Source organism: Talpa europaea (genome assembly GCF_964194135.1).
Source record: "Talpa europaea genome assembly, chromosome: 8".
Taxonomy (NCBI): Eukaryota; Metazoa; Chordata; class Mammalia; order Eulipotyphla; family Talpidae; genus Talpa; species Talpa europaea.
Window position 1 is genome coordinate 38,841,026 of NC_140075.1, and position 26,216 is coordinate 38,867,241.

General features: G+C 39.4%; 1 protein-coding gene across 1 annotated transcript in view; it reads right to left on the bottom strand.

Annotated features, from left to right (window-relative positions):
• The window catches only part of LOC311175248 (putative phospholipid-transporting ATPase IM), a gene marked incomplete at both ends in the record, with an annotated part of 87,377 nt that overhangs the window by 24,811 nt on the left and 36,350 nt on the right, over positions 1-26,216 (bottom strand). The window contains 4 exons of the mRNA XM_084240153.1: positions 15-260; positions 3,230-3,313; positions 23,768-23,991; positions 24,531-24,714. Of these exons, the coding sequence (XP_084096279.1) occupies positions 15-260; positions 3,230-3,313; positions 23,768-23,991; positions 24,531-24,714 (738 nt within the window). The remainder of the gene's footprint in view (positions 1-14; positions 261-3,229; positions 3,314-23,767; positions 23,992-24,530; positions 24,715-26,216) is intronic.

Consider the following 26,216-nt stretch of genomic DNA (forward strand, 5'->3'; position numbering starts at 1 on the left):
CCACCAAGAGTTACCTGTACACTGACCACAATGACCAAAGACGTGGCCATGGTGACTGCGAAAGACTGGTAGTCGTCAATGTGGCCCCCATCTTCTCCGGCCAAGTTGTAAAAGGCCCCATAGGGGATGAAGAAAAGTACTAATGAAGTGTAGATTCCATGGGCCATGCAGATGAAAAATTTACGCTTGTTAAAAAGTAGATTCAGTTGTCCAGGTTCATAGAGCTGGGGATAGTCCACGCTGCTCCGTTCACTCACATCCTGTCAACACAGTATTTTATTTCTTTTTTTTTAATAATTTTTTTAAAGATTTACTTATTATTTATTTATACAAGCACTGGGTACAGTCAGAAGTGCGGGAGGGTGAGAGAATTCACCAGAGCCAGAGCAGGGAGCAGAGCAGGCAGATGACGAAGCACACTGCTGAGGGGAGCAGCAGGTAGCAGGAGAGGTCTGCGCGCCATGTGGGACCCTCGCCGGCAGCCGGGGATCGAACTGGCGCTGCAGAGGCTGCGGGCAGCTTAGCAACCCAGCTGCGCCATTGGGGAGGCCCAACACAGTATTATTTCAATGGATGAAACCTTAGGAAAAGTCACAGAGGCCTTGAATTGTGCATCTCCAGAAATAGCAAGTGCATGTGTAAACATGCCCTAATGTGCATTATTCATTATCTTGTTTTGACTCCCGCAATAACCCAGAAGATAATAAATTGGCCCCTACTTTACAAAGGAGGAAATAGTATCTTCAAGAGATTCATGAGAGTTCACACAACTTCTATAGCAGATCAAGAACTTGATTTGCACCCAGATGTCTGGTTTCAAAATGAAGCTTCCTTTCTATTCTCTCTACAGCTGCACTCTTGCTCCCAGAATTCAAAGACATCACATGAGGGCAATAGGTGTAGGGGCCAATGGCCATAGCAGTGAGTGGTAGTGACCAGGAGATGGCAGCAAAGAGCTCTGGAACCTGAATTGGAATATCTGCATCCACAGCTTTGTAGGAGGGTGAGTAGAAGGAAGGGAACAAGGAAAGGGAAAATTGTATGTCATCCTAGGGGGAGGGAGCTCAGTATTCTGCCCAGTGAAGATTCCAATGCAGATACCAGGTACCCAGGACAAAGATATTAAGCACCATGAAAAGGCATCATATTTAGCACCAAAAGGGTCCTGGAAAAACAAAAGCATTACTTCTCAAACTTAATGTGCACACAGATCACCTGGGGAGCAGATTATGATTCAATAGTTTTGGTGTGGAGACAGAAACAGCATCTCCACCTATAAAGTAATGCTGATAACCACTCTGTGAGCAACAAGGCCAAATGCCAAAACCAAAAAGGAGAACATGGATTGCCGACTGGGGACATCATGGACCCCTAGTGGGGAAAAGCAGAGAATGAAACAGGCAAGAACTCTGGGGGCAAATCAATCCCCTTCCTGCTTGTGGGATGACCCAGGTCTTGCCAAATGAAGGATATTCACATAGTCACTTTAGGAAGTACTGTTTTGTGATGCTGTTGGGGGTTTCTTTTCATAGTCCAGTGAGTGATGGGGTTACATGCACAGACTCTGTCAATTCTGAGTTCAAATCCTGCCACTGTTGTTTACTAGATGTGCAGTCTTGGACCTGTTTCTTAACGTGTCTAAACCTCAGTTCCTCATTTCCATAATGCACATAACAGCACCTCCCTCGTAGTACCACTGTCATGATAAATGGAGGCGTAAACTATTCAGCAGAGTTCTTGCCTTACTAGAAGTAATAAATAGCAGATGTTTCTATAAATAACAAATAGAATAATGATCGTAATAATAATAATGATAGCAATAGTGTTGCAACCTCAGAGTCAAGTGTCCTGGTGCAAGGACACTAACTGGCTGTATGGTTTGAGGGCAGTGACCTGAACCTCTGACAACTGGTTTCCTCTCTATAAAATAAGTGGACAAATAGGTGATCACTGAGGGCCTCAAGCATAGGGTTCCATGAGCCTATGAAGGGCCAAAGTTGACAATGAGGGAAAAGAGAGAGGTAGGTACTCAACTTTATGCCAATAAGGCGACTTAATACACTTTTTTTCAAATTGCACAATAACCATCTTTTCCCAGAAATTGCTTTATTTTTATTATTTTATTCCACATTCTGGGAAGCTACAAAACACCAAGAGAAGAAACACTTGTAAACATGGGAACTTGGAAATAAATGTGCTTAATTCTTTATGTCTCAGGTCTTTAGGAGTTCATTACATTTTGTAGAATTCTGCAAAATATTCCATTCACAAATTGTTCTTTTAACATATGAGAAGTGAGACAACTGACTACAAAGTCACAGAATGGGAGAATGAAGTAAGCTCATTATGTGAAGATTTATATTTTGCAATAGCCAGCTTTAGGCCAGAAAATGGTCTAACAAAAGTCTGGAGAAAATCTGGTCTTCTTAAAAACACTTCAAAAAAATTTTTTTTTCAAATAATACTCTCTAATTGTGCCATGGAAACTCCTCTGGCTAGCCTTCCACTTCCCCATAGGGAGCCAAACCTTTCCCCTTCCAGGAAGTACCTTCCAAGGCTCTGAATGTGCCAAGGATCTACCATCTTTGTAACTGATTCCCTCAATCCTCCCTCCTCAAGCACCATGAGCTAGATGGGAACACTGTATCCATTCTCTCCATGGCTACTAGGCTTCATGCCCTCCCCTCCTGTTAGGAGGATGTTATGCTGGCCTGTTGCTCCTGTTTCGGGCTGTGCTGGCCAACTGAGTCTCACCACATATGCTAGCCCTTTACCCTCCAACCTAGTTCCTAATACTGCATGGTCCTCCATAATCTCCCAGAGGCTAATACAGCATTTTCTAATGATTGAGCCACAAGGCATTAGTTCTGAAGCTATACGGAAAATGAGGCTATATGAATAGGTGCTATGTGGAAAATAAGTAAATGAAAGTGGAGTCATATGAGTTTGGAAATTGTTGTACTATAATGAATTTAAAGAGACTGTTTCCTGCAGGACTTCTTAGAGACTTTAGAGTAATAATGTGGGTGTGGCTCTCAAAGAGGAGAGTAGCCAAACTTTGATCAAAGAACCCTTTTGGGGAGGTCGGGCATCTGGAAGGGTTTTTGATCCATCAACACCTATTAAAACAACTGAACTCCTAGGACTCTTTCCATGTTTTGTGTTTTCTGCTTAGAAACTAAAAGCATCAACAGAGCAAAACACGTTATAAAGATATAGAAAAACGTACCTGGTCAAAAATCCCCATGGCTAGAACAGGCAGCGATGTATAGACAATGTTAAAAAGAGTAATGAACCACTGGTCATAAACGGTCTGGAAAGAAATAACACAGCAGTGAGAAACACAATCCATCATAGTGAGAATATTCACTGTTAGTTTCTTGGATTAAATATCTCAGTTTTCTAAGGTGGGCAGAGTTCAGTTTTGGAGTCAGACAAACATGAATTCTTCCCCAGGTTTTATACGTCTATGGGCTCTTCTGTCATAGTGGGATATCAGAGTTCTCTAAACTTCAATTTCTTTATCCCTAAAATGAAGTCCTATGCTCCCTGCAGAGTTACTTGGGGGTGGTAGTGAAAGTTGATCATATGTAGGGATACCTAATTTTATGCTGGACACATACAAAAGAGTAGACATATGTGCATGGGTGAGAAGGGAATGAATAAGCAAGTGAGTTAGAAGGTAGTAATCTCTAGGGAGGAAAGGAGACTAGGAAATATGGCAGGGTTGTAACTGTAATAAGGTAATTGGAAAAGATTTCACTGGGAAGTGACATCTGAGAAAAGATCTGAGGAACATAAGAAAATGAAATATGCAGCTTTCAGGAATAGGAGCATTCCACAGCACAAGTGAATCCCATGAAAACCCCCTGAAGCAAGAAGCCATCTGGTATGTTCAAAGGACAGCAAGACAGCATTTGACTTAAGTAAAAGAACTATAAGGAGAATAACAGATGGCAAAGAAGTAAGGAGGAAGAGCTTAGGTAGGTAACTGTGACTAACTCCCTAAGCTACATGAGATGACAGTAGAGGATTTTGAGCAAAGGAGCCATCTGATCCAATTTATACTTTAACAAGATCACTCAGGATACTGTGCTGAAACAGATAGAAGAGGAGCAATTGTGGAAAGCGGGAAACCCAAAGTGGTCCAAATGAAAAATAAAGTTGGGTGGGCCAGGTGACCAGCAGTGAGACGTGTTGAATTTTGCATATACTCTGAAGTGTATTTTCTTCTTAGAGAAGTTCTGAGAGCAATAAGAAATGTTAAATGCAAGTGTTCCAGAGAGAGAAGCTAAAGGTAGAGTCTAAATAGTTATGTAAATAAGGCTATCCTTTAAGATTTGTCATATGCATGGAGATTATATTGTAGAGAAAATATTTTGGTATCTTTCTTGCTAAATCTTAATTGAGATGGCTCTATGTGTTGGCATTATTGTTTATTTTTTTATTTGGCTGTATATTTATTCAATGAAAGAGGAAGTGAATGCAGTCTTCAATAGTCAAACCTTGCACTGTTGGGTCAGAGCTCCACAGGTGGTTTTATTCAACACTGAATAAACCAGCACTGTGAAATAGCCTGAATATTATATTCTGAGCAAGGTTATATCCTGTGCAAAGCAAAAAGAATCATGGGTATTCCTGTGGTCAGTCACCTTGTAGGGAGTTCAATCTTCAGGGTAAAAATGAATGTATAAAGGAAAAGGAGTAGAGGGGTAGGTGAGGGTAGGATATTTTCCCTTATCTCAGAAATTTGGAGCCTGGAATTCATGTAAGAAAGACATGCTCAAAGTCCTTCTCTTTGAGGGTAGGTCAAAAGTAAGCAGAAAACTTGAGTTCTACCAATTCAACTTTTTTTTGTGTTATTCTTTTAGTATTCTATGAGTCCTATTAAACTCAAAGCTTATTTCAATTTGGCATAAGGATTTGAAAAAGGGTTCTATGTTCAGTGATATGTTGATGAGTATGTAACACTGACACTTTTTTTAATGCCCCATTTTGTAGCATTTACCAACATAAATAGTGTTATTATCTCTCCCATAGATGTTTGAGAACTGATATTACTAAATGTAGAGTTGAGAAGAGATGTGCCATAGCACATGATTACACAGATTCAATAGATATAAATTCTGTCATACAGATTCAATAGATATAAATAATTTCAAGGGCTTAAATACTAAAACATTGTAAATAGGAAGTGATGAGTATTGAGTATTTATGAACTTTGATTCTAACATAATTAGAAACATATACCACTATACAAAGTTGTGAAACTACCAAGAGTTCAAGACAAAGAATATTGAAAGTGGGTTGAGGGGAAAAAGCAGGTAACCTACAAAGGAACTCTTATCAGGCTTGCATCATACATCTATGAGGAAATACTCTTAAAATGGCTATCTTGCCAAAACAATATAGACTTATTGCAATCACTGTCAAAATTCTAATGGCATTCTTTAAGGAATTAGAGTAAACATTACTAGAAATTAATGTGACACCAAAAAGGAGACATATAGCCAAAGCAATCAACAAAAAAGAACAAATGTAATGTTCTCCCATGTTTCAAATTATACTACAAAGCAATCCTAATCAAATATGTGTAATATGGGAAGAAAAATAGGCACACAGACCAATGGCATAAAGTCAAGAGCCCAGAAATAAATCCACACTTATATGGATAGTCATTTTACAACCTAGAATCCAAGAACATCCACTGAGAAAGAAAAGTCTATTCAACAAATGATACTGGGAATTTGGGTAACCACATGCAAAGGAATGAAATTAGACCACTACCTCACACCATACAAAAATTAATTCAAAATAAGTCAAAGACTTGCATGTAATACATGAAAACATAAAATACATACAAGCAAAATGTTTCTCCTATTCAGAAGAGTGTCCATCCAAAGAAAACAAAAACAATACTTAGAAGGGATAGATGCACTCCTGTGTCCATTACAGCACTATTTACAATAGCTAGGTTATTGAAACAACCTAAATATCAAACAACACATAAATAAAGATGTTATATACACACTCTTTGACACTGGCTTCAGTGATGTCTGGGGACTTGACTTCAAAGGCAAGGGAAATAAAGGCAAAGTAAACAAGACTTCTGGACAGTGAAAGAAAGGATCATTAAAATAAAAACACACTCTTGTGAATTGGAGAAAAAAATTGCACATCATACATCCAACAAGGGCTTAGTATCAAAATCTACAAAAAACTCTTACAACTCAACAACAATAAAACCAAAATAACCCAAACATAAAATGTGCAGATAAGCTGGACACTTCTCCAAAGAAGATATACAGATAGTTATCATGACAAATGCTCATCATCAGTTATTATCAGGAAAATGCACATCAAAACCACAATAAGATACCAACTAACACATGTGAGGGTGATGCATATCAAAAAATCCCAAAACAAAAAGTGTTGGCAAGGATGTGGAGTAAAAGAAACCCTCCTACACTGTTAGTGAGAATGTAGACTTGCCCGGCCACTGTGAAAATCAGTATGAAGATTTCTCAAAACATTAAAAATAGATCTGCCATATGATCCAGCAATTCTTCCCATAGATCTCTACCCAAAGAGTACATAGACACTGCTTCAAAGATATAGATGCACTCCTATGTTCATTGTGGCACTATTTATAACAACCAAGTTATGGAAACAACCTAAGTACCCAAGAGCAAATGAGTAGATAAATATGTATTATATATACACAATGGAATACTACTCAACTATTAAAAAAAAGTTGAAATCTTGCATTTGTGTCAACAAGGGTGGAACTAAAGAGGATTATGTCATGTGAAATGAGTAAAAGGAGAAAAAGAAATGCTGGATTATTTCACTCTCATTTGTAGGATAAAAAGAAACAAAATAAAGAAATTGACAGAACTAAACCAAAACAAACCCTTGAAATCTGACCACAGAACTGAGTCTACCAGAAAGGGAAGTTGGGGTGTGGAGGCAAGTTAAGGAAGGGTCTCCCCAAAAGACTAGGGTGGAAGATTATTCAAGCTTTGATGGTGGGTGTGGTGTGATAACATACATTCTTAGAAGTGTGAACCTATACGCCTAAAACATATACAGTATTTTAAACTGACACATCTCAATCAACATAATAAATGAAAATCACAAATCAGAAATATGCATAAGGTATGGAATGGAGAGAACAATGTAGTATATTGATATGATTATAGAATTATAAAAGCAAAGAACTATAGCTATATCCCAAACCACAAACTGAGAAAAACCACATAATGATTAGCAAAAGAAGCCATATGATTCCTTTTCAACAAAGTTGAAAACTGTGCTAATCTATTCTATGTTGTTCAGGGATTCATACTCATATGGTTAAGTTATAAAATAAAGCAAAAGAAAGTGATTATAAAAATGACAATGTTTACCTTCAGAGAGGATGGAAAGGGTGTGAATGGACAAGGAGGGGTTGCCCATTCTGGGGGGTTGACAACTGGATCATGAATATATCGTTGTTTGTTTAACAACAATTTATTAAGCTCATATTTATGTACTATCTACCTTTTTGTAGATTTGTTATGTTTTACAGTTAAAAAAAAAAAAGCATGGTGCTTTTTATAGTCAGAGTCTGGTGCGACTTTGGATGGCGATAGGATTTAGAAAATTCTGATGCCTGTGCCAAACACCAGGCCAATTAAAGCAGTATCTTAAAGGATGGGATAATCCAGGCCACAGCAGTTTTAAAAGTTTTCCAGGTTATACCAATGTTCTAAGGTGAAGCCAAGATTGAGGATTTCACTCACCACCATCCAAAGAAAGTCAATAGCTGAAAAAAATTCGTTATTGATGGCATCTGACTTTCATTTCATGACTGTCATACGGGAAATAAAAGAGTAGAAAGCAGTTGAAGTGAAGCGTGTGCCCCAGGCAGAAAGTGGTGCTATCAAAACACCTCTCCCCTCCCCCTGACTTCCATTTACTGCAGAGAGATAATTTCAGGTATTAGGAAGAAAAAAAATTCTGGGAAATTATGACATGCTAAACTGTGAGCAGCTGAGGGACTGGCATAAAGTGCCATCATTATCCAAACAGGCTAGGATTAAAACCTACAATTACTTGACAGCAATATTTGCAAACTGGCACTCCAATTTGAAGGGCCATTTTCACAACTGGGGTAAGAGATGACAGCAGGGAAAAAGCAATTTCGTGGAAGGATTTTTGCTGCCACTCAGAATCACAACAGCAAAAGGAAAAAGAACCAGCAGATGTTTACTGAGCATCTAATACAAACTGGGCACAGATTAAAGGAGTTTAAATATACTGATTCATTAAATCCTTACAATAATCTTATTAGGTAGGTACTATTAATAGATCTCAATGTCATACATCAAATACATTTTAAAAGTGTGGTCTAGGGCCCTTGTAGGGAACCCACAATGTCAAAGCTATTTTCAAAATAATTCTAGGTTTTTTGCATGTCCTTTTCACTCATACAGTTGTATGAGTATATAGGGCGTGTGATATCAAAGCCAGCTAAAAGCAGAACCCAACTGCCTCCTATTATGTCAAATACTGAGATTAAGTGTGAAGCAATGGCATGCTTCTCAATTGATTTTTGTTTTGGAAAATAGTCTCTTTTTTTCCCATTAAAATATTCATTTATATAAACATGTCTTCTATTATTTCTAATGAATTCATAATAAATGTTTAAATTTTTCTCCATTTTAATTTCCATATGATAAATATTGAGAGGGAGGATCCTAAGATCACAAAGTTTGAAAATGACTGGCTTAGCAAGCATCAGGACCAAGCTGTAATCCAGGTACTCACACCTCAGCATCGACAACATTGCCCAGGCATGAAGCCATCTCTCTCAATTAATGGGATCATTTGACCTATTTCCCTAAAGGCCTTCCCCCAACCCTCCACATTGCTTACATAATTGAGCGTATACAATAAATAGTATTTTGTCTGCTGGTTTTGTTTTTTTGTTTTTTTGTGTGGGACCCTCGCTGGCGGCTGGGGAACGAACCCGATTTGCAGAGGCTGCCCAGCACTCAACCGCTGCACCACCAGGGGAGGCCCTGGTTTTGTTATTTAAAATGATAACAGTGGCATTTGCTGAGGTTAAAACCCTCCAATGACTTCCCATTTTGCTTGAAATGAAATCTACACTTTTCATCCCTGTCTAAAACCCATCTTGATCCCATGCCTGCCTACCTTTTCAACTTTATCTCTCTTTATTCTCCCTCACAAATTGAGCTTCAGTTTCTCCAATTGTCTTTCTTGAACTTACCAGGCTCATTCCTACCTCTGGATATTTGCACCTACTATGCCCTATGCCTATAATACTTTAATCGCAGGATATTAATATGAAAGTTACCTTCTAAACCTTTAACTCCAGTGTCACCTTATCAATAGGACTTTTTATAGTCCCTGTTTCTTTCTTAATAACAATTGTGAAATTATCTTACTGATTTACTTATTTGTTCTCTCTTCATCCCACTAGAATACAATCTCCATGAAATAGAGACAGTCACATCTATAACTTCAATATCTCTTCAACGTAGTTCTATAAATATTTGTTGGATTATTTTATAACTTTTTATAAATGTTATACATTTAACTCATTACTAGGCATCCCCCCGAGGATGTGCCACAGTCTTAGGTCCAGACCTGTACCCATTCTCACACCCCTTTAACCAGGCTTGCCTTTTGTGTTCTCTGAGTTTCTGACAAAAATCACATCCACACTAGCACCCGACAGTAATTTGATATTTCTGTATCTCTTGCTCCAACACTCCACATTAAATGAATTCTAAATCCCGCTGACTTAACCACACCAGAAACTTATATTCCTGCCCAAGCCACTCTTCACTTCCATCACTTTCCTCCTGTTGTTTCCTCTGCTTAAATTCCTCTCTCACTTCACTATGACTGATCCTAGAAGAGTAGCCCAGAAAGAGATCTCCAGAAAACCTTTGCAAATCCTTCACATCCCCTCCCTGCAGGACTGGGTTCCAGGCCACTCTCTGTTGGTCTCATGATACTGCACACCTACTGCTTCATAACTATCAACTTATAATTATTATGTGCCCATTCCCAGGCCCACCTCATTAGATTGTGAGCTCCCCAGGAGAAGGTGATACAACTCATAAGTTATACAACTTATCTGTGGGGTCTAAGAACCTAACTCATTGCCTGGCACGTGGCAAGTATTTCAACAAAATGAGCTACCTTAAGGGCAGGCTGGGCGTGTCAGAACCAGAACTGTGTGTGTGCTTCAGTAAACCACTTTCTGAGTCTTAGTTTCCTTGTATATAAAATAGGGATTAGATGGAGGCTGTAATGGTCACAACGAAATGAAGTAAATGCCAGTGTATTGTCACCTGATAAACAGATAACGCTCAAAAGTGAGCACCTTTGGGCCTCCCTGGTGGCGCACCGGTTGAGCGCTGGGTTGCAAAGCTGCCTGCAGCCTCTGCAGCACTGGGTCGATCCCCGGCCACCAGCGAGGGTCCCACATGGCGCGCAGACCTCTCCTGCCGCCCGCTGCTCCCCTCAGCAGTGTACTTCGGTCCTTCTGCCTGCTTTGCTCCCTGCTCTGGTGAATTCTCTCACCCTCCCGTGCTTCTGACTGTACCCAGTGCTTGTATAAATAAATAAATAAATCTTTTAAAAAAAAAAAGTGAGCACCATTGTTATGGATGAAAGGAAGGAGGGAGGAAGAAAGGAAGGAGCATATAAGAATCCAACCTTCAAGTGATATGTTTAATGGGTAAATAAAAAGGGATGTTTTCCCAATAATTAGACATTCTTTATAAAAATACAATATTTAGACAACTAACCACAGATATTTATGTCTATAATAAGCTGCTATATTAATGAAAGTCATAGAAAATTACAGTAAAGCAAAGAAAATGAATACCTGGATATAATTAGAAAATTAGAGTAAAGAATGTAGAAATTAGAGTAAAAATTAAAGTAAAAATATTAAAGAAATTTTCAAGAATACTTAATTGTATCAATCACTGCTGATGCTGATGCTAGTTTTGCTTCAGTTTCTACCAAAAGGTGTTTAGCTGAGTCAGTCACCTTCAAAAACACCTTCCCTTCTGATGGGCATTGACTTAGCAGAATTTTTGCTTTTGAGACTTCCACAAGAATTCAAGTCATGAGCAGTATTTCTCCTATAACAGGCTTCTCTCTACCCTTGCAAGGGATCTCCAACTACTCAAATAGTTATATTCAATGCTCCATGTCTCATAGTCCATAGGTACCCATGGAAAAAAATTAAGGCCCCCAGCCCACGTTGGTGACTAGGATTGGCTGGAAGAGAAAAACTTGTCCAGGTAACAACCCATAGGGACCCCACCCCGGTTTCTGCTCTTCCAGGCATGCTTAAGCCTTCTGCCACTCTACTACCCCTCTGCCCCCCACTTACACATGGGTGCCCACATGTAGACTAACCAGTTACCCCAAAGAGAAAGAAAGGGTGGAGGAGGGAGGGGAGAATTCCTATGGAGTCTCCGGTGTGGGAAGCATTCCAGCTGAGACGAGACCAGAAGAATGGTGCTGACGCTGTGACTGTGGGAGACTCCAATTATTTATATAAACAGGAGGCCAACACATGAAAATTTGACCTAGGGCCCCCTACTTCTGGGCTTCCAAAGAAAGAAAATTCATTCCCCTGCAAGATGCCACTGGTCACCTTGGAACGCTCTGTGTCTCCTTGCAGGTGAGAAAAAGACGGAGAAGAGAGGTGTCTGGCTTTCCAACTTTGCTGTTTTCTTACTTAAAGAAATCCCCTCTGCCTTGCTCCCTTGGTGGGAGTAATTTACCAGGCGTATCAACCGTTTCATAGAGCACAAGAATACTCCAGCTATAAATTAAACCTAAAATAGCTTGAGAAACACAAAAATCTATGATTTATAGAAAACCACATTTAAATAAATCTTAATAAGGTTCTTAGATGGTCACAATGGGCTTTGGCTCTGAGACTATTGGCTTAGCTCCTTGTTCAAACTACCCCTTTGTTCTGAAGTACCTCCTTGGAGTCATGTATCCCCCCCACCTTTTGCTGTGTGTTATAGAGGAAAACTATATAATGATATTTCTTTATTTGGGGCCTTAAAAAATTTGTCATCTAAAGAAAACACATTGTAGGGTAAATATGAGGGGCTCAGCCTTAGCACATCTGTTGCTGATTTGTATAATTAGTAGAAACCCACTAGCAGGATCCAGGAGGAACAGCTCAAGCTTGAGCACCCTCCCCTGCCTGAGTTTTCCACAGGGCACATCTGGAAAGCCAGGGGGATTGGAGCTGCCCTGCCAGGCTGAGATGGGCTCACAGGTAACCAAATCCATGAAGTCATCAAAGCCTTGAGATTAGTTGCACTCTTGCGCGTCACTTTCTCAACTTTTCATTGTTGAGTTTTCTTATATTGTTTGATAGAACTAAAGTTTTTCTGACCTCGACAAGATAATTGTTTCCATATCATGGCAGAAATGAAAAAAAAAAAAAAGAAAGAATCCAACCATACACAGCTCTGAATCTCACTGACAAGGACAAATTGTCATCAGATAACATCATCTCACAACTACATGGTGACAGTAGTTGCATAGTTTCAAATGTGAATTTTCTAAATTGAGCCTCAAACAATAACTTTTGTTCTTTTTTTTACTCTATCCCTGGATCAGGTACCGTTCATCTTTATTAAAAATCATGAGGGCATAGGTGCTTTTAAAATAAGTTATATGTTTCCAGTGCATACAAACCCACAGAGGACTCCATGAAAATCATGGGTTTTGATAACAGATTGGGATGAGGCATTTCCTTAAAAAGGATCTATGATTCAGTTTAGAGACTAATCTGACCTTTATCCAAAAATCCTCCAGTCCAAAAATCTGGTTGGAAATCTCATCAGGAGATATGATATTTAAAGTATCTCTCGGTGGCAATTTGGTTGGAGTGCTTGCAGGCAGACTGGCCTCAAGCTTCCAGGTCATTTCAGGAAGCAGTTTGCCTAGGGGTAGACATCACCTTTCTAAGGGCCTAGGCTGTGGGAGATACCGCCCCCACCAGACATTACTCTGTCAGTAACACAGTTCATACTCTCCCCATAGTCATAGCTTATTGTTTCTGGATGTTTCTCCTTTAGAGTCTAAATAAAGCAAATATTTGCCTGGCAGGGGTCCAGAGAAGACAGTTTAAAAAAAAAAAAAAAGAAAGAAAGATGTAGTCATTCTCTTTTCCAAGTCTATGACTACCCAAGTGGTCACTTATAAAGGAGAACATTAAAGCAGTAAAGGGAGATTCAGGACGCATGTTCCAGCACCAGTCTTGCTCACCATGGATCTTTTAGTTCTTGAGAAAGGTGGGTTCCCCTTCAATAAAGTGAGGGTCTGGACTCCACATCTCTGAAATTCCCTAGCAAAGCGAAGATTCTAGATATCAAAAAGACAGATTTTTTTGTTCTCTGTTCCAGCTGTTTCCTCCATGAAGTCCACTCAGCAAACCAAGCAAAGAGAATCTGGTCCCTCTCAGGCAGATTCTTTCCCCATGTATCCCAAAACAATCACAACAGGGCAAGGTACTGAAGTTTTAAGGAGGGGAAAGCCCATAAACCAAACACAACCCAGTCTGCATCATATCATCCTCCATCTGAGATGTCCTAAGAGCCACCATCCCACAGGCAGTAAATGGACACTTGCCTACCACATCTGGATCAACTTGTACATCTGTCCCAGCCCACCTACCAGGATGGGGTACTGGCTGGAATCAACCGGAGCTATCATCAGAGAATAAGAGCCAGGATAAAACTGACCAGGCCCAGAGAAACAGGCCAAGGTAGTAAAGAAATAGCACATGTCACTTCATTAAGTAATTAAACTGGTGTTTTTGAAAGTCAACATTGTGTCTAAGAAAGCACAATCTATTTACATTTGATCAGATATTTTGGGCTGCGGAATGGATTGCTTCAAAACAATCTGTTAGGAGATGCAGGAAAAAATATTTAGGTACTTAGGAATCATGCTAAGATTCAACAGGGTAGGCCCCAAGACATGGCTCATCCATGACAAATCTAATTCAAAAGACTCTTGTTGGATAAATAAGAGAAAGGTGCATATGGACTCATTTAACATCAGTTTCACATTCATGAAAATAAAATTGTTCCCAGACTCTAAGTTCCCAGAGGGCAGGAATTGTATCCCTCTGGTTCATCCTGCTGTCCCTGGAGTCCAGCAGAACACTTAGCCTTCGACTGGCACTTAGCTCATCCTTCTTCAATGAATGAGCTTTCAGACTCTATAGCTTCTGTGTCAGAGGATGTGTGTGAGTCTCACTCCTGCTGGAAATGGATAAAGTGTTTGAAGATCAGGGCTGCTAAGAAAGAGTCACTAGACAAATACCTTCTGTTACTAAATTGATGGGTCCTAGAGTTCCTATTACTATTGGCTCCTTTCCACCAGGGAGCATCCAATTCCCCTGAAGCAATTTAGGAGAGAGGGGTGTGGGAAGACCTCAGATGGGTGACTTTCACTAACACATTGCAAACTGTGGCTACCTATTTTTTTTAAGATTTATTTACTTATGCATAAAAGAACTGGGGTACAGGTCAGAGGTATGGGATGGGGGTGTGTGTGAGAGGATTCACCAGAGACAGAGTGGGGAGCAGAACAGGCAGACTGACTGAAATACACTGCTGAGGGGAGCAGCGGGCAGGTCAGGAAAGGTCTGCTGCACCACAAACTGGCTATCTAATAGGCTTTGGGGACTGAGAAAACTTTGTCACCTAACATGTGACTTTGGAGGCCAATGTCAACTAAGTGATTTCATTGAGGGGGAAAAAGTGTGTCCCCAAAAATGTCCCCTATTCAAATTCTCTGTAGACTAGTCCCCTCCTAAATATGTTTTTTTTTTTCTTTTTATTTGCCTCATTTACAGCATATCGTCCTTAGAAAAACAGGACTATGGGGGAAAAAGCCAGAAGATTTTTCAGTTAAACATCTTCATAATCAGGACCTCCTAGTGAAAGCGGGGAATGGAAAACGAGACAATGACCCCTGTCAATCCCGATTTCATGTCCAAACTTGTCCTCACTGTCAGTTCTGAGTATCACTAACACTAGGCCACTCACCTTTGGGTGTTTATATTGTTCTAGAAGACATTTCCTGCTGTAGAAAATACTGTTAAGTAAGCTGCTTCTTCCAGCCATGAAATTTTTAAAAGATGTTTCTAAATAAGTTTGTTTTAAATGGAATTTTAGAAATAAAAATTGTAAAATCAGCTAACCGCAGGTCAGTTAGAAAATGCAAAGGTGTAAGGGGAGGCTTTCCTGCCTTTACAGTCTTAACCCTTTACACAAACTTTCCCATGCATCCCTGCAAGCTGCTAGATTTCAGACCATCAGACCTCCCTGTAATTTATAAACTATTCATACACTCACTGGAGATTGATTGAGCTTCTGAAGTTACACTAGATCCTCACACATTTATCCAGATTCCTTCCTCTCATATTAACTTCAATTGTCATATTTCTGTTAGAGTTATGGATGTATTTCCTTGTATTCCAGTGACAAAACAAGTTCCAGGACATGTCCTATTCATCAATCTTTTTCTCTTCCCAAAATGACAAACAAGCATTCCTACCAGTAATGACAATGTTGTATGACTCATGACATTGGACAAGGAATAAGTTGTTTAATTAAAAAATTACAATTCGAATCTTCATAACACTTCTGGAGAGTATAAATAAATCAAGAGAGTCCTCTCAAAATGAATGATAAGTAGTGTTTTGAAAATAAGATAAGTAGTGTTTTTTAAATAATGGTAAGTCGTGATGATAAGTAGTGTTTTTTAATGATAAGTAGTGCTTTTTAAATAAGAAAAATATGAAGAGCACAGTCTCACATATAAGTGGATATATATTCATATATAATTATTTTTCTAATTGGAAAAAAAAACTATAAGGATAGTGGAAAAGTTTAAATGTAAACCCTCCTACCCCCACCACACACACACTCTAACATACAAAATGGGACAGTTTGCCCTCTTTACTAGAGTTGAGTAAGAAAGTGGAAGTTTTTGAAAGAGAGAAACATGAGTAGCCTGTTCCTATGGAGAAAGTATTCTAAGCATTACTTTGTCCTCTGTACATCTTATTGCATCCAAAACACTGTACCTAGGATAAATAACAGGACAATGTCATGTTTTAAACCTGTCACTGTAGAGATACCGATTTCAGAATTTCCTCAAGTGGATTCTGTCTGGCACCTGTTCTATACAGTAAGCACGTCGCTTGGAAAAAACAGGACTCCATGCCAAATAAGTTTGCATAATATATCAAACCTCTTTGACTCCAAGGCATCATATCTTGTAAGAGAAAGCACTATTGATGCCAAGATTAGACCAAATGGAAAGTCCAACATTCTCATAAATCTATAGCAGCAATGAACTGAATCCTTACTGTCAGAATTAAAGAAAAACAAATCTTCACCCCCTAGCGAAAAGGAGAGATGAGAAAAATCTTTCTTGAAAATTTGAGCTGTGAACATATTCAACTAAGTTTTGATCCAAATTCAAAACATGGTGGAACAGAAAAAGGCAACTCAGGTAGACAGTGTCCCCAGAGAATAGACAGAGCCACACAAATGCTCTCTGGGAAAAGTGTTTTCAGAAATGATATTATCAAGATGACAATGTAAGTCATTCTCAACTACGTTCTCCCTTACAAGAACGCCAACTGGTCATTACCCACAGATAAAACACCACTGTGAAAATCGCAGAACACAAATGAGGTTGAAGCATGCCACTGAAGCACAGAGAGTGAGAAGGACTCAGGAGAAGGGAAAGAGGAGCAGCCACCCTCAGACTACATCACCCCACCCCCCAGGCCGGCATTGCACTGGACCAAGAGAACTCCCCCGTTTTTCCAATCAGAAAAAGAGAGCCCAACGTAGATAAACAGATCTCCCAGTATTGCAATAAACTCTCCTAGAAGCCCATGAGGGCCTTACTCATGTGTATCACTGAGGAATTCTGCAGGACTCAACTACTGAGAATCAGATAGAGGAGGTCCAGACGAGTGGTGGACAAGCAGCATTCCACTAGTGGCAGCATTCCACTAGCAACACTAGAACAGAAATCCCAAACAGGGCGATGTCCATCTGCATACTAAAGCCAGAGGCTCCCTCTGGTCAGTGAGCTTGGTGAGCAATTCTGCCTGGTTTGGGAATACAGCACAAACCATATTGACCGTGAGGTCTGTGCTATGGTCCAGCTAGACAGGGAAATATATTCATAGCCCCACCCGGCTGATGAGTACAGCCTCCAGAATTCTACTCCCTTCACCAGGAAGCTTGGTTAGAGAAATCAGAGTTCATCCTATACTCTGCTTATAAAGGAAATCAAGACAGCAGCTCTATCTGACTATTCAGTATAACCTTTGAACTTTCATAACCAGGGAGTCTGAGCAGTGACCCTGGGCAGACTCAAAGCCCAGTCAGTGGCCCCACCCAACCAGAAACTCAGTCTAAAGACTCACTCTGCAGGTGAGTCTGGTCTGCAGAACTGCCCAATTACTGAACACTGAATACAGTCTAGGCAGGCAGGGAGCAGTGTTTAAGCCTATCCAATCCTGGAACCTAGCCTGAGGTGCCACCTAAGGAGGGAGGCCAGACAGTCACCCCACCAAATTTTGGGTCATACCCTGTGGCCCCACCTGATAACAGAGGACAGCCTGAGGCTCCACACAACTGTGAAACCCTGTCTGTGGCTCTAAAGGACACAAGCCCTGCTAGCCTTCTAGTCAGGGAGCACAGTCCAAGATCCCACCTCACCATTAGAAATTGCCCAAACTTGCCCAACCATGGAGTCCAGTCAGAGGAGCTCCTTGACCTCAGAGCATGGCCAGTAGCCTCACCAATCTAGAGACTCTAATAGCAAGCCCTGTCTGTCCACAGGTGCTGCCAACTGATCCACCCAGTACCCCAAGCTGAACTGGGCTCTCTTTGCCTGATGAAATAAATCTGTAAAATCTGGAAATGGGGAATATTTAATCAACTTTAGAGATAGCAACCAAAGAATAAAAAATCATGAAGATTCAGATAAAATGACACTACTAAAGGAAATTAATAAGGTTCTAATAACTGACTTTAAAGAAAATTCTGGGCCTCCCTGGTGGCGCAAGGGGTTAAGCACTGCACTATGAAACAATCCACAGCCTCTGCAGCATGAGTTCGATCCCCGGCCTGCCAGAGAGCAACCCACATGGTGCAGCAGACCTCTCCTGTCTCGCCTGCTGCTCCCCTCAGCAGTGTACTTCAGTCAGTCTGCCTGTCTGTTCCCCACTCTGTCTCTGGTGAATCTTCTCAGCCCCCACACCTCTGGCCTGTACCCCAGCTCTTGGATGCATAAATAAATCTTAAAAAAAAAAAAACTGCCTTTGAAAAAAAAAAGAAAGAAAAGTCTATGGGAAAAGATAAAAATATATTAATATATACATTACTCAAATCCCAGAAGAAGAGAAAAAGGAAAGGACAGAAAGTCTGTTTAAGACAAGCATGACTGATAAGTTCCAAAGCTTGGGAAAGGACAAAAATTCATATTCATGAAGACCAAAGGATCCCACATAGTGTGAACTCAAAAAGGGCCACACTGGACATACAATCAAATTGCTATGCAAAGAATCGTAACAGAAACTATACAGCAACAAATTGGACCACCTAAAAGAAATGAGTAAGTTCCTAGAAACATAAAACCTACCAAGACTGAATCCTAAGTTAAATGAAAATCTGAACAGGCCAATAATGAGGAAGGAGACGGAGTTAGTAGTCAAAACCTCTCAACACAGAAAAACCTATGACCAAGTGGTTTCACTGGTGAATTCTGCAAATATTTAAGGAATTAGTGGCAATCTTTCTCAACTCTTCCAGGAAACTAATGTGGAGGGAACACTCCCAAATTCATTTCACAAAGTCAGCATTACCCAAAATGCCAAGGCCAGACAAGGACATTACATGGAAAGAAAACTGTAGGCCAATAACCCTAATAAATATAGATGCAAAAAGTCTCAACAAAATAATAGCAAATCAAATTCAACAGCACATTAAAAGAGCATCCACCATCATCAGGAGAGGCTTATCATTGGGGTTCAAGGGTGGTTTAACATACTCAAATCACTAAATATCATACAGATCATAACAGAATGAAATATAAAATTCATCTCAATAGACTCAGTAAAAGCACTTGATAAAATACCACATCCATTAATGGTTTTAAAAAATGGATATATAGATCCCATACAATTCCCACCCTATTTGTTTTGATCCTACTCCCTCTTCCCCCCTGTAGTGTGTCTCTGGTTTATAGTTGCTTGTTGATTTTGATTTTTACTTTATTATAATTAGGTTTTTACCTGGTCCCTTATTTTTACATTGTTGCAAAAATGAAAAATGATGTAAAAAATGTATAAAATTAAAAATATCACTGAAGTATACAATGGAAAAAAAAAAGAGATGAGCCTAGAGGGGTAAAAAATGGATATAGAAGGAATGGACCTAATGAGATAGAACAGTGAAGTTCAGGTGGGGAGAAATACAATTCATTGGACAGTAAAACATATATACTATCATTGGAAAATACTGAGCAAAATGCTGATTAGACCAAGAAGTGGAAGCAACCCAAATGTCCTTCAAGGGATAAATGGATAAATCAAATTTAGTGTGTGTGTACACACACACACACACACACACACGTACGCATGCATGCACAAACACACACATACCCACCAGAATAATATTTAGCATTAAAAAGGGAGGGAATCCTGTGATATGCTATAACACCATGAGCCCTAAGGATATTAGATGAAAAAACCAAGTCACAAAAGACAAATACTGTATGATTCTCCTTACATGAACTATCTACATCAGTTTCACTGATAGAAAGTGGAATGATGGTGCCAAGATTAGCAGGGAAGGGAAAACAAAAATTGTTTTCAATGGGTAGAGTTTCAGCTCTACAAGATGAAAAAATTCTGGAGACCTATTGCATAATAACATGTATGAATTATACACATAAAAATGGTTACAACAGTACCTTCCATATATTTTTCAACACAAAATGTTTAAATTATGTTTTAAAAAACTGGTGCAAACCACAATTACAAACCCACTTAAAATGGCTATTGTTAAGTATTGAGCTAATATTGGTAAAACATTTAGATAATGCCTGGCACTTAGTAACTTCTATTTAACTGTCAGCCATAATTGTAATATGTCTTATCCCTCCTTGTCATAGCAAAAAATATCCTGAGTCCACCTAGAAGATGACACCACAGCACTGATGCCATTACACAGATACTGTCATTGAGTTGCTGACTTTTCCTCTCCAACATTTAATACCAAAGGACTACTTTCCTGACAAGCCTGTCTACTTCTCTGATAAGTCTGAAAACAGAACCCTAAATCCTCCACTACAGACAACTAATAAAATTTGTGCGCTCACTTTACCGAGTCTACCAAGACACCGCTTCCCATACCTGGAGTATAAACTTCAGTAGGCACCACAGCCTGATTATACAAGGGGCTTAGTAAATATTCATTAAATGCATGAAAGTCTTCATAGTAAGACCAAGGGATCCCATCCAGTAAGTATAGGCCTGAGTTTAATTTGACCAAATCATCATAAAACTAGGGCAAAATGAACACCAGTCCAGGTTTCCTATTCAGTAGTCTAATTGCTCCCTTGCAAAAAGAGGATGTGCCCTGCCCTGTTTAAATCAGCCAAGATCCAGGCAAAGCAAAATAAACCTGAGAAATCTACTTTTCATGCTTCTTAGAATGAAGCAATATATAAATAATTAAGAAATACCTCACTTGTAGCCAAATTCATTATCATCTCAGACTAATATTAGCACAACTGAAAACACATTCTACATTCTGGAATCAGAACATAGAGCTGGAATACATACAGATCTTAAGACCCTGAGCCCCTGTCCCACAATGCTAGTCAGGCTGACACATTTACGTAGACCAGATGTGGAGACTGCAAAGATGGCCGTTGGTGCAGGGAGAGCAAGTGGCAGCTTCCAGAAGTGACCGGAGGCATGTTGGAATGACTCCTTGCTGCATCTATCTCAAGCACGAAAAAGGGCACTAGACGCACCCAACAACAGGAAATGACTACATGCCTTTTTGTGCCAGGTGCCCTTCAAGATAATGGGCTATGCAGATGATTCAGACGTGCTTCCTTTTCTGAAGGAACACATGGTTAAGCTAGATAAAGTCATAATAGGTGGGGTAAATTGGGGAAAGCAACCTTCTTTCCTGAAAGAGACCTCTGTTTTTCTACTGTCCTTGGTTTGATACAGCTTTCACTTCAAAACGAGAAGTTTCCACTGTAGAGGTATCAGCCACAGGGTAGGATGGCTTTGGCAGGTAAGGAGATTCTAAGTCCTCTGGAAAAATTCTACTTGGAGGGATAACCTGCTTGCTTAACTGCCCTTCTGCCTCAGAAAAGTTGAATAGAGTCCAGTGCAGACAAAATAAGAAATCAGAAAATTGGATTCCACCCTGGGTTCTGGGTTCAAGGAAGCAAGATTGAAGATTCTAGATTGTCAAGCCCCATGGTCCTCAAAGTATGGTCCCTCATCTGCACAGCAGCACCTCCAGGGAACTTGTCAAAATGCAAACTCTTTGGCTCAACCTCAGTCACACTGAATCATAAACTCAAGTAGGATTCACCAAACCATGCTTTTAATGTGCTCACAGAGACCCCCGTGAACCTTAAAGTTTGAGAACCACTGAGGCAGCCCAATTCACCAGCACAGGAAACCACATGGAGGGTCAGTCAACACTGACAGTGGACTCAGATGAAGAGGATGCAATTAACCAAAGAACTCAATGAAAAAAAAATTAAAAAGAGGGGAAAAAGTAGCACAGAAAAGAAATGTGTTAAGTTAAATCAAACGTTTAAGAAACCTAATCATAGACAGGTGGCATGTCTTGCAGCTGGGTTTAACCATCAGATACTCATGTCTTTGAAGCAATCACTGCTCTCCCTTGCTGTTCTCTTTCAAAATATAAATACTAGTGAAAGGATTAAAAATCTAATTGTTTAACATCTGACTCCGACCAATTTTATCAGATCCTGAAAGCAGAGCAGAAAATCACCTAAATGCAGAGGTTAGAAGTCACTGGCTATTAGTCTCAACTTTACAGGTTTTTTTTGTTTGTTTGTTTGTTTTTTGTTTTGTTTTTTGTGGGACCCTCTCTGGAGGGGAGGCCGGGGAACGAACTGGCGCTGCAGAGGCTGCGGGCAGCTTCAAAGCCCCGCACTCAACCGCTGTGCCACCAGGGGAGGCCCCCAACTTCACAGTTTTAACAGATAAATTTGGCAGTAAACCTGCCTACCTAAGCTTGGTGTGTCTGTAAATAGAAGTCATTACTCTTCTGTGTCCTCAGAGGTCTAAATGAGGGTTAGTGCATCCCTTCACAGTTTTGTGATTTTTCACAAATCTCAGTCCTTTGCAGTATGAAGACTGGATCTCTCAGAAATACCACTTAGCAAACAAACTTGTTTTATTCTTCTGTGGAGAGAAAGTAACCAGCCCAGGAAGGCACAGGCCACATCCCCACACTTGTCTTTATGGACAAAAGTAGAATTGTGAGCAGGTAAATCTCACCACCCCCGTGCCTTCTCTGATATAGCACTAAGAAGACTTGTATTTCTGAGAACCTAATTCAAAAGTTTGCTTCACTTCAACAGGCTAGAGATTACCAAAACAGTCATCATAGTCTGCTTTTAGTTCTGGTATGATATCCTGGAAGAGAAAATTAAAAATGGGTATTGGTGTGCCTCACCTTAAGAAATCTCACCTTCTCAGAAAAAAAGGGGAAAATGTACAAAGCATGTTTTCATTACAAAAGGGTTCCCTACCTTGATTTAATCCATATTCAATTTTTCTAGGATAAAATGATTGAAAAAAAAATTTCTAACACAAACCAGTGATTAACCCACAAGGATAGAAAAACAATTGAATAAATATCTAATGAGAGTTATGGTTACCATTTTACTCTTAAGGATAATATTTTTCTTTTGTTGTTATTCATGTGCAAGATATCGTAGACATTTTTTTTATTTATAAGTGCATTCCATGCTATAGGTCTTACTTACATTTCACAGTAGAAATTTTCTGCTATCCAAGATGTAGGGAAAAATAACTATCTCTTAAAATGGCTATAAGTAGATATAAAAATAGAATCCTAATTTATTAATTGGTTAATTTCCTTCACCAATAATACCTAGTTTACTTATTATCTGTTTTAACAATTTTCAGCTGATGCTTTTTATCAAAACAGCCCCGATATCAGGGTATCAGTTACTTCTCCCTGATTTAAAACATGTTTACTTCCAGCTCTTATATGTTTAGTATGTTGGGTAAATAACTCTCTTCCCAATAGAGATACCAATATTTCTTGATAGTGTTTCTCAGACCTCTGTTCTGAATTAAAACTCTACATCAACTTTATCTGTCATCAAACCAAAACATTTCAATAAAGATCTTAAAATGCACAGAAAGGAGAACCCATTGGTTACTTACACAAAAACAAAAATAAATAAAATTCCAACTAAATATATATTCTTCTTGGGTTCAAAGTTCAAGTTAACTATAAATTACATAACTAATGCTGTAACTTATATTAGATATAAAAATGCTCTCTATTAGTGCAGTCTTTTGCAATCCAGGCATCTTATAAAAAAAGGAAATGTGCTTTTTACCAACCTGGGCTGAGAAACCACAGAAGAAACCAAACCAGAAATGCACAAGTGTGAATGCAAAATTCTTATAGAAGAAATAGCGTAAGAATTTGCACATTCGGAAATAGGACCACCTTCCGTGAACGAGGAGAAGTCTTTGGAGGAATCTAAACTGTGCAAATGAATAGTCGCTGGCTAAAACAGCCTGCAGTCCCTCCTGACCACTGATGCCAATGCCAATGTGAGCACCTACAAAGGAAAAGAACAACATACTCATTCCCCAAACATAAACACTCTCTTTCGGTAATGGCCATTCCTCTTTTACACTACTAATTTATTTACAGAAAACTTGTATCTATAGCAATTTTAATTTTTCACATACATTATCACATGAAACATTGATGATCATGAGGTATTTTTCCTGGTTTTACAACAGAGGAAATTGGCTCAGAAAAGTTCAGTGACTTGCACAGGGTTTTACAATTTGTAGGTGGCAAAGCTGGGACTAAACTCAAGTGTTGGAATTGTGGGTCCCGTGCACATTTCTCTACTCCGTAGCTATTTTCTAATCCAAACTGCATAAGGTGAGCTGAATCTTTTTGGCCTAAACATACACAAATAATCAAAAAAAATTGATTTTTTTCAATGAATATTAATAATACCGGATCAAGAAAGCTTTCAGTTTAGAACACTGGAAAAAAATTCAGTGCTATCTCTGGTACTTATTCTGAAAGGCTGAAACTTGAGGACTCCAGGCAGCTTTCTCCACTGAGCAGAGGGCCTCTTACTTTTGATCATGCTGACATCATTGGCTCCATCACCGATGGCCAAAGTGACAGCATTCCTGTGCTTCTTCACCAGCTCTACTACTTGGGCTTTCTGAAGAGGGGTGACTCGGCAACAAACCACAGTCTTACACAAGCAGGCAAGTTCTAGGAGATCGTTCTTGATGTCACTTTCTAGAGCATGAGCCTATGTTGTTAAAAAGATTCAGGGGAAAAAGAGAAATGAAAAAAAGAAGATATGAGAGATGTCATTGGGGAAGGCAATTTCTTTTTTCCTCAACAGATTTCTAAACAGTTCAACTTGCTTCAACAAGTCATTGCTGATTTAAGGTCACACAGCAACAACAACCAAAGAAATGAGTATTGAAGTCCTACCAAGGAGCAAGGAATTTTACATCAGAAGCAAAAGACATGGTGCCTTTGTGTGTCCTCCTTGACACATCATAGCTCTGCATTGGAGATAAACAGTTAAATGTGGGGGAATCCACCCAAATAAGGACAAGCAAGAGACACAATACCACTATTTCACCAAGTTTAGAAATGAACCACAAAAATGAGGGAGATCTGTTTGTTCTACCTGGTGTTTGTTTTCTTAGTGTTGTTGTTTTCTATATTTAGTGTTTGTTGTATGGTTGTTAAAATGTGGCCAAACGAAAAGCAGATAATCTACAGAACAGCCCTTGAAGAATGTAGTACTTGACATAAAGAGAGACCTGTCAAAGGGTGGCATACAACCTGGGTCTCAGACTGGGTTCCCACTCATTTCTTATTTGTTCCTCTCTAAATACATAAGAGCCTTTAGATATTCCAAAAAGTGTCTGGAAAAAAAGACCATAATCCTTTCCAATAAGCTGAGCACATTTTCCTAGAAAATATCTCTCGTATATTACTTAATAAACACATTAGCAGGAAACAGGACTCCCCCTAAATTTTAAGTCATCAGTATCTTTTAATGATCTTCACGAAGGTAATCATAGCCCATTCCAATCTGACTCTTATACTTCTTTGAATTGTCTTTTACCACCACCTTTAAGTTTATAATTTGTTCCTATCATGCTAAATTACTTGTTTCCATAATCTAACAGGGTCTTTCTTGCTTCTGTGCTTTTGACTTGTTGTCTCTTCTACCAGAACTATCACTTCCCCTGTCTTTCCCATCAGGAACTCAATGCAGCTGTCTCCATGCATTCAAAACATCATGTTCCTCTTTAAAATATTTATCATACCACTGTAAAGCAAGCTCTTCCACCATATAGCAATCCCTAAAACAAGGGCCATGACTATTCACATCTTTTCTCAGGCTCTATCACCATGACCTGGACATGCTTCATAAATGTTAGTGGGGTAAATGGAAGAATAGGCAAATAAGTATAAAAGCATGAGTAGTATAGAAAATTCTCACATCAAGACCTATAATTGCTAGGGGGGATTGTGAGCTGGCATTCTCAAGTGTAATTGCCCTTTTCTAAAAGAGAAAGTATGTGAAACTGATTTTGTTGTCCAGAATGACCCGCCTTCTTTCTTTCTTATTATCGAGTGAAAACATGGGTTCTGAGAAGGACCCAATTATAGCCTCCAAAGCATCAAGATTTGAGAAAACTAGAGTCATGATTCTTTTTAAGATTGTGAGCACACTTAAAAAAACACGGTCAATTCTACTTTAAAAAATGACATTTCATAGTTTCATCA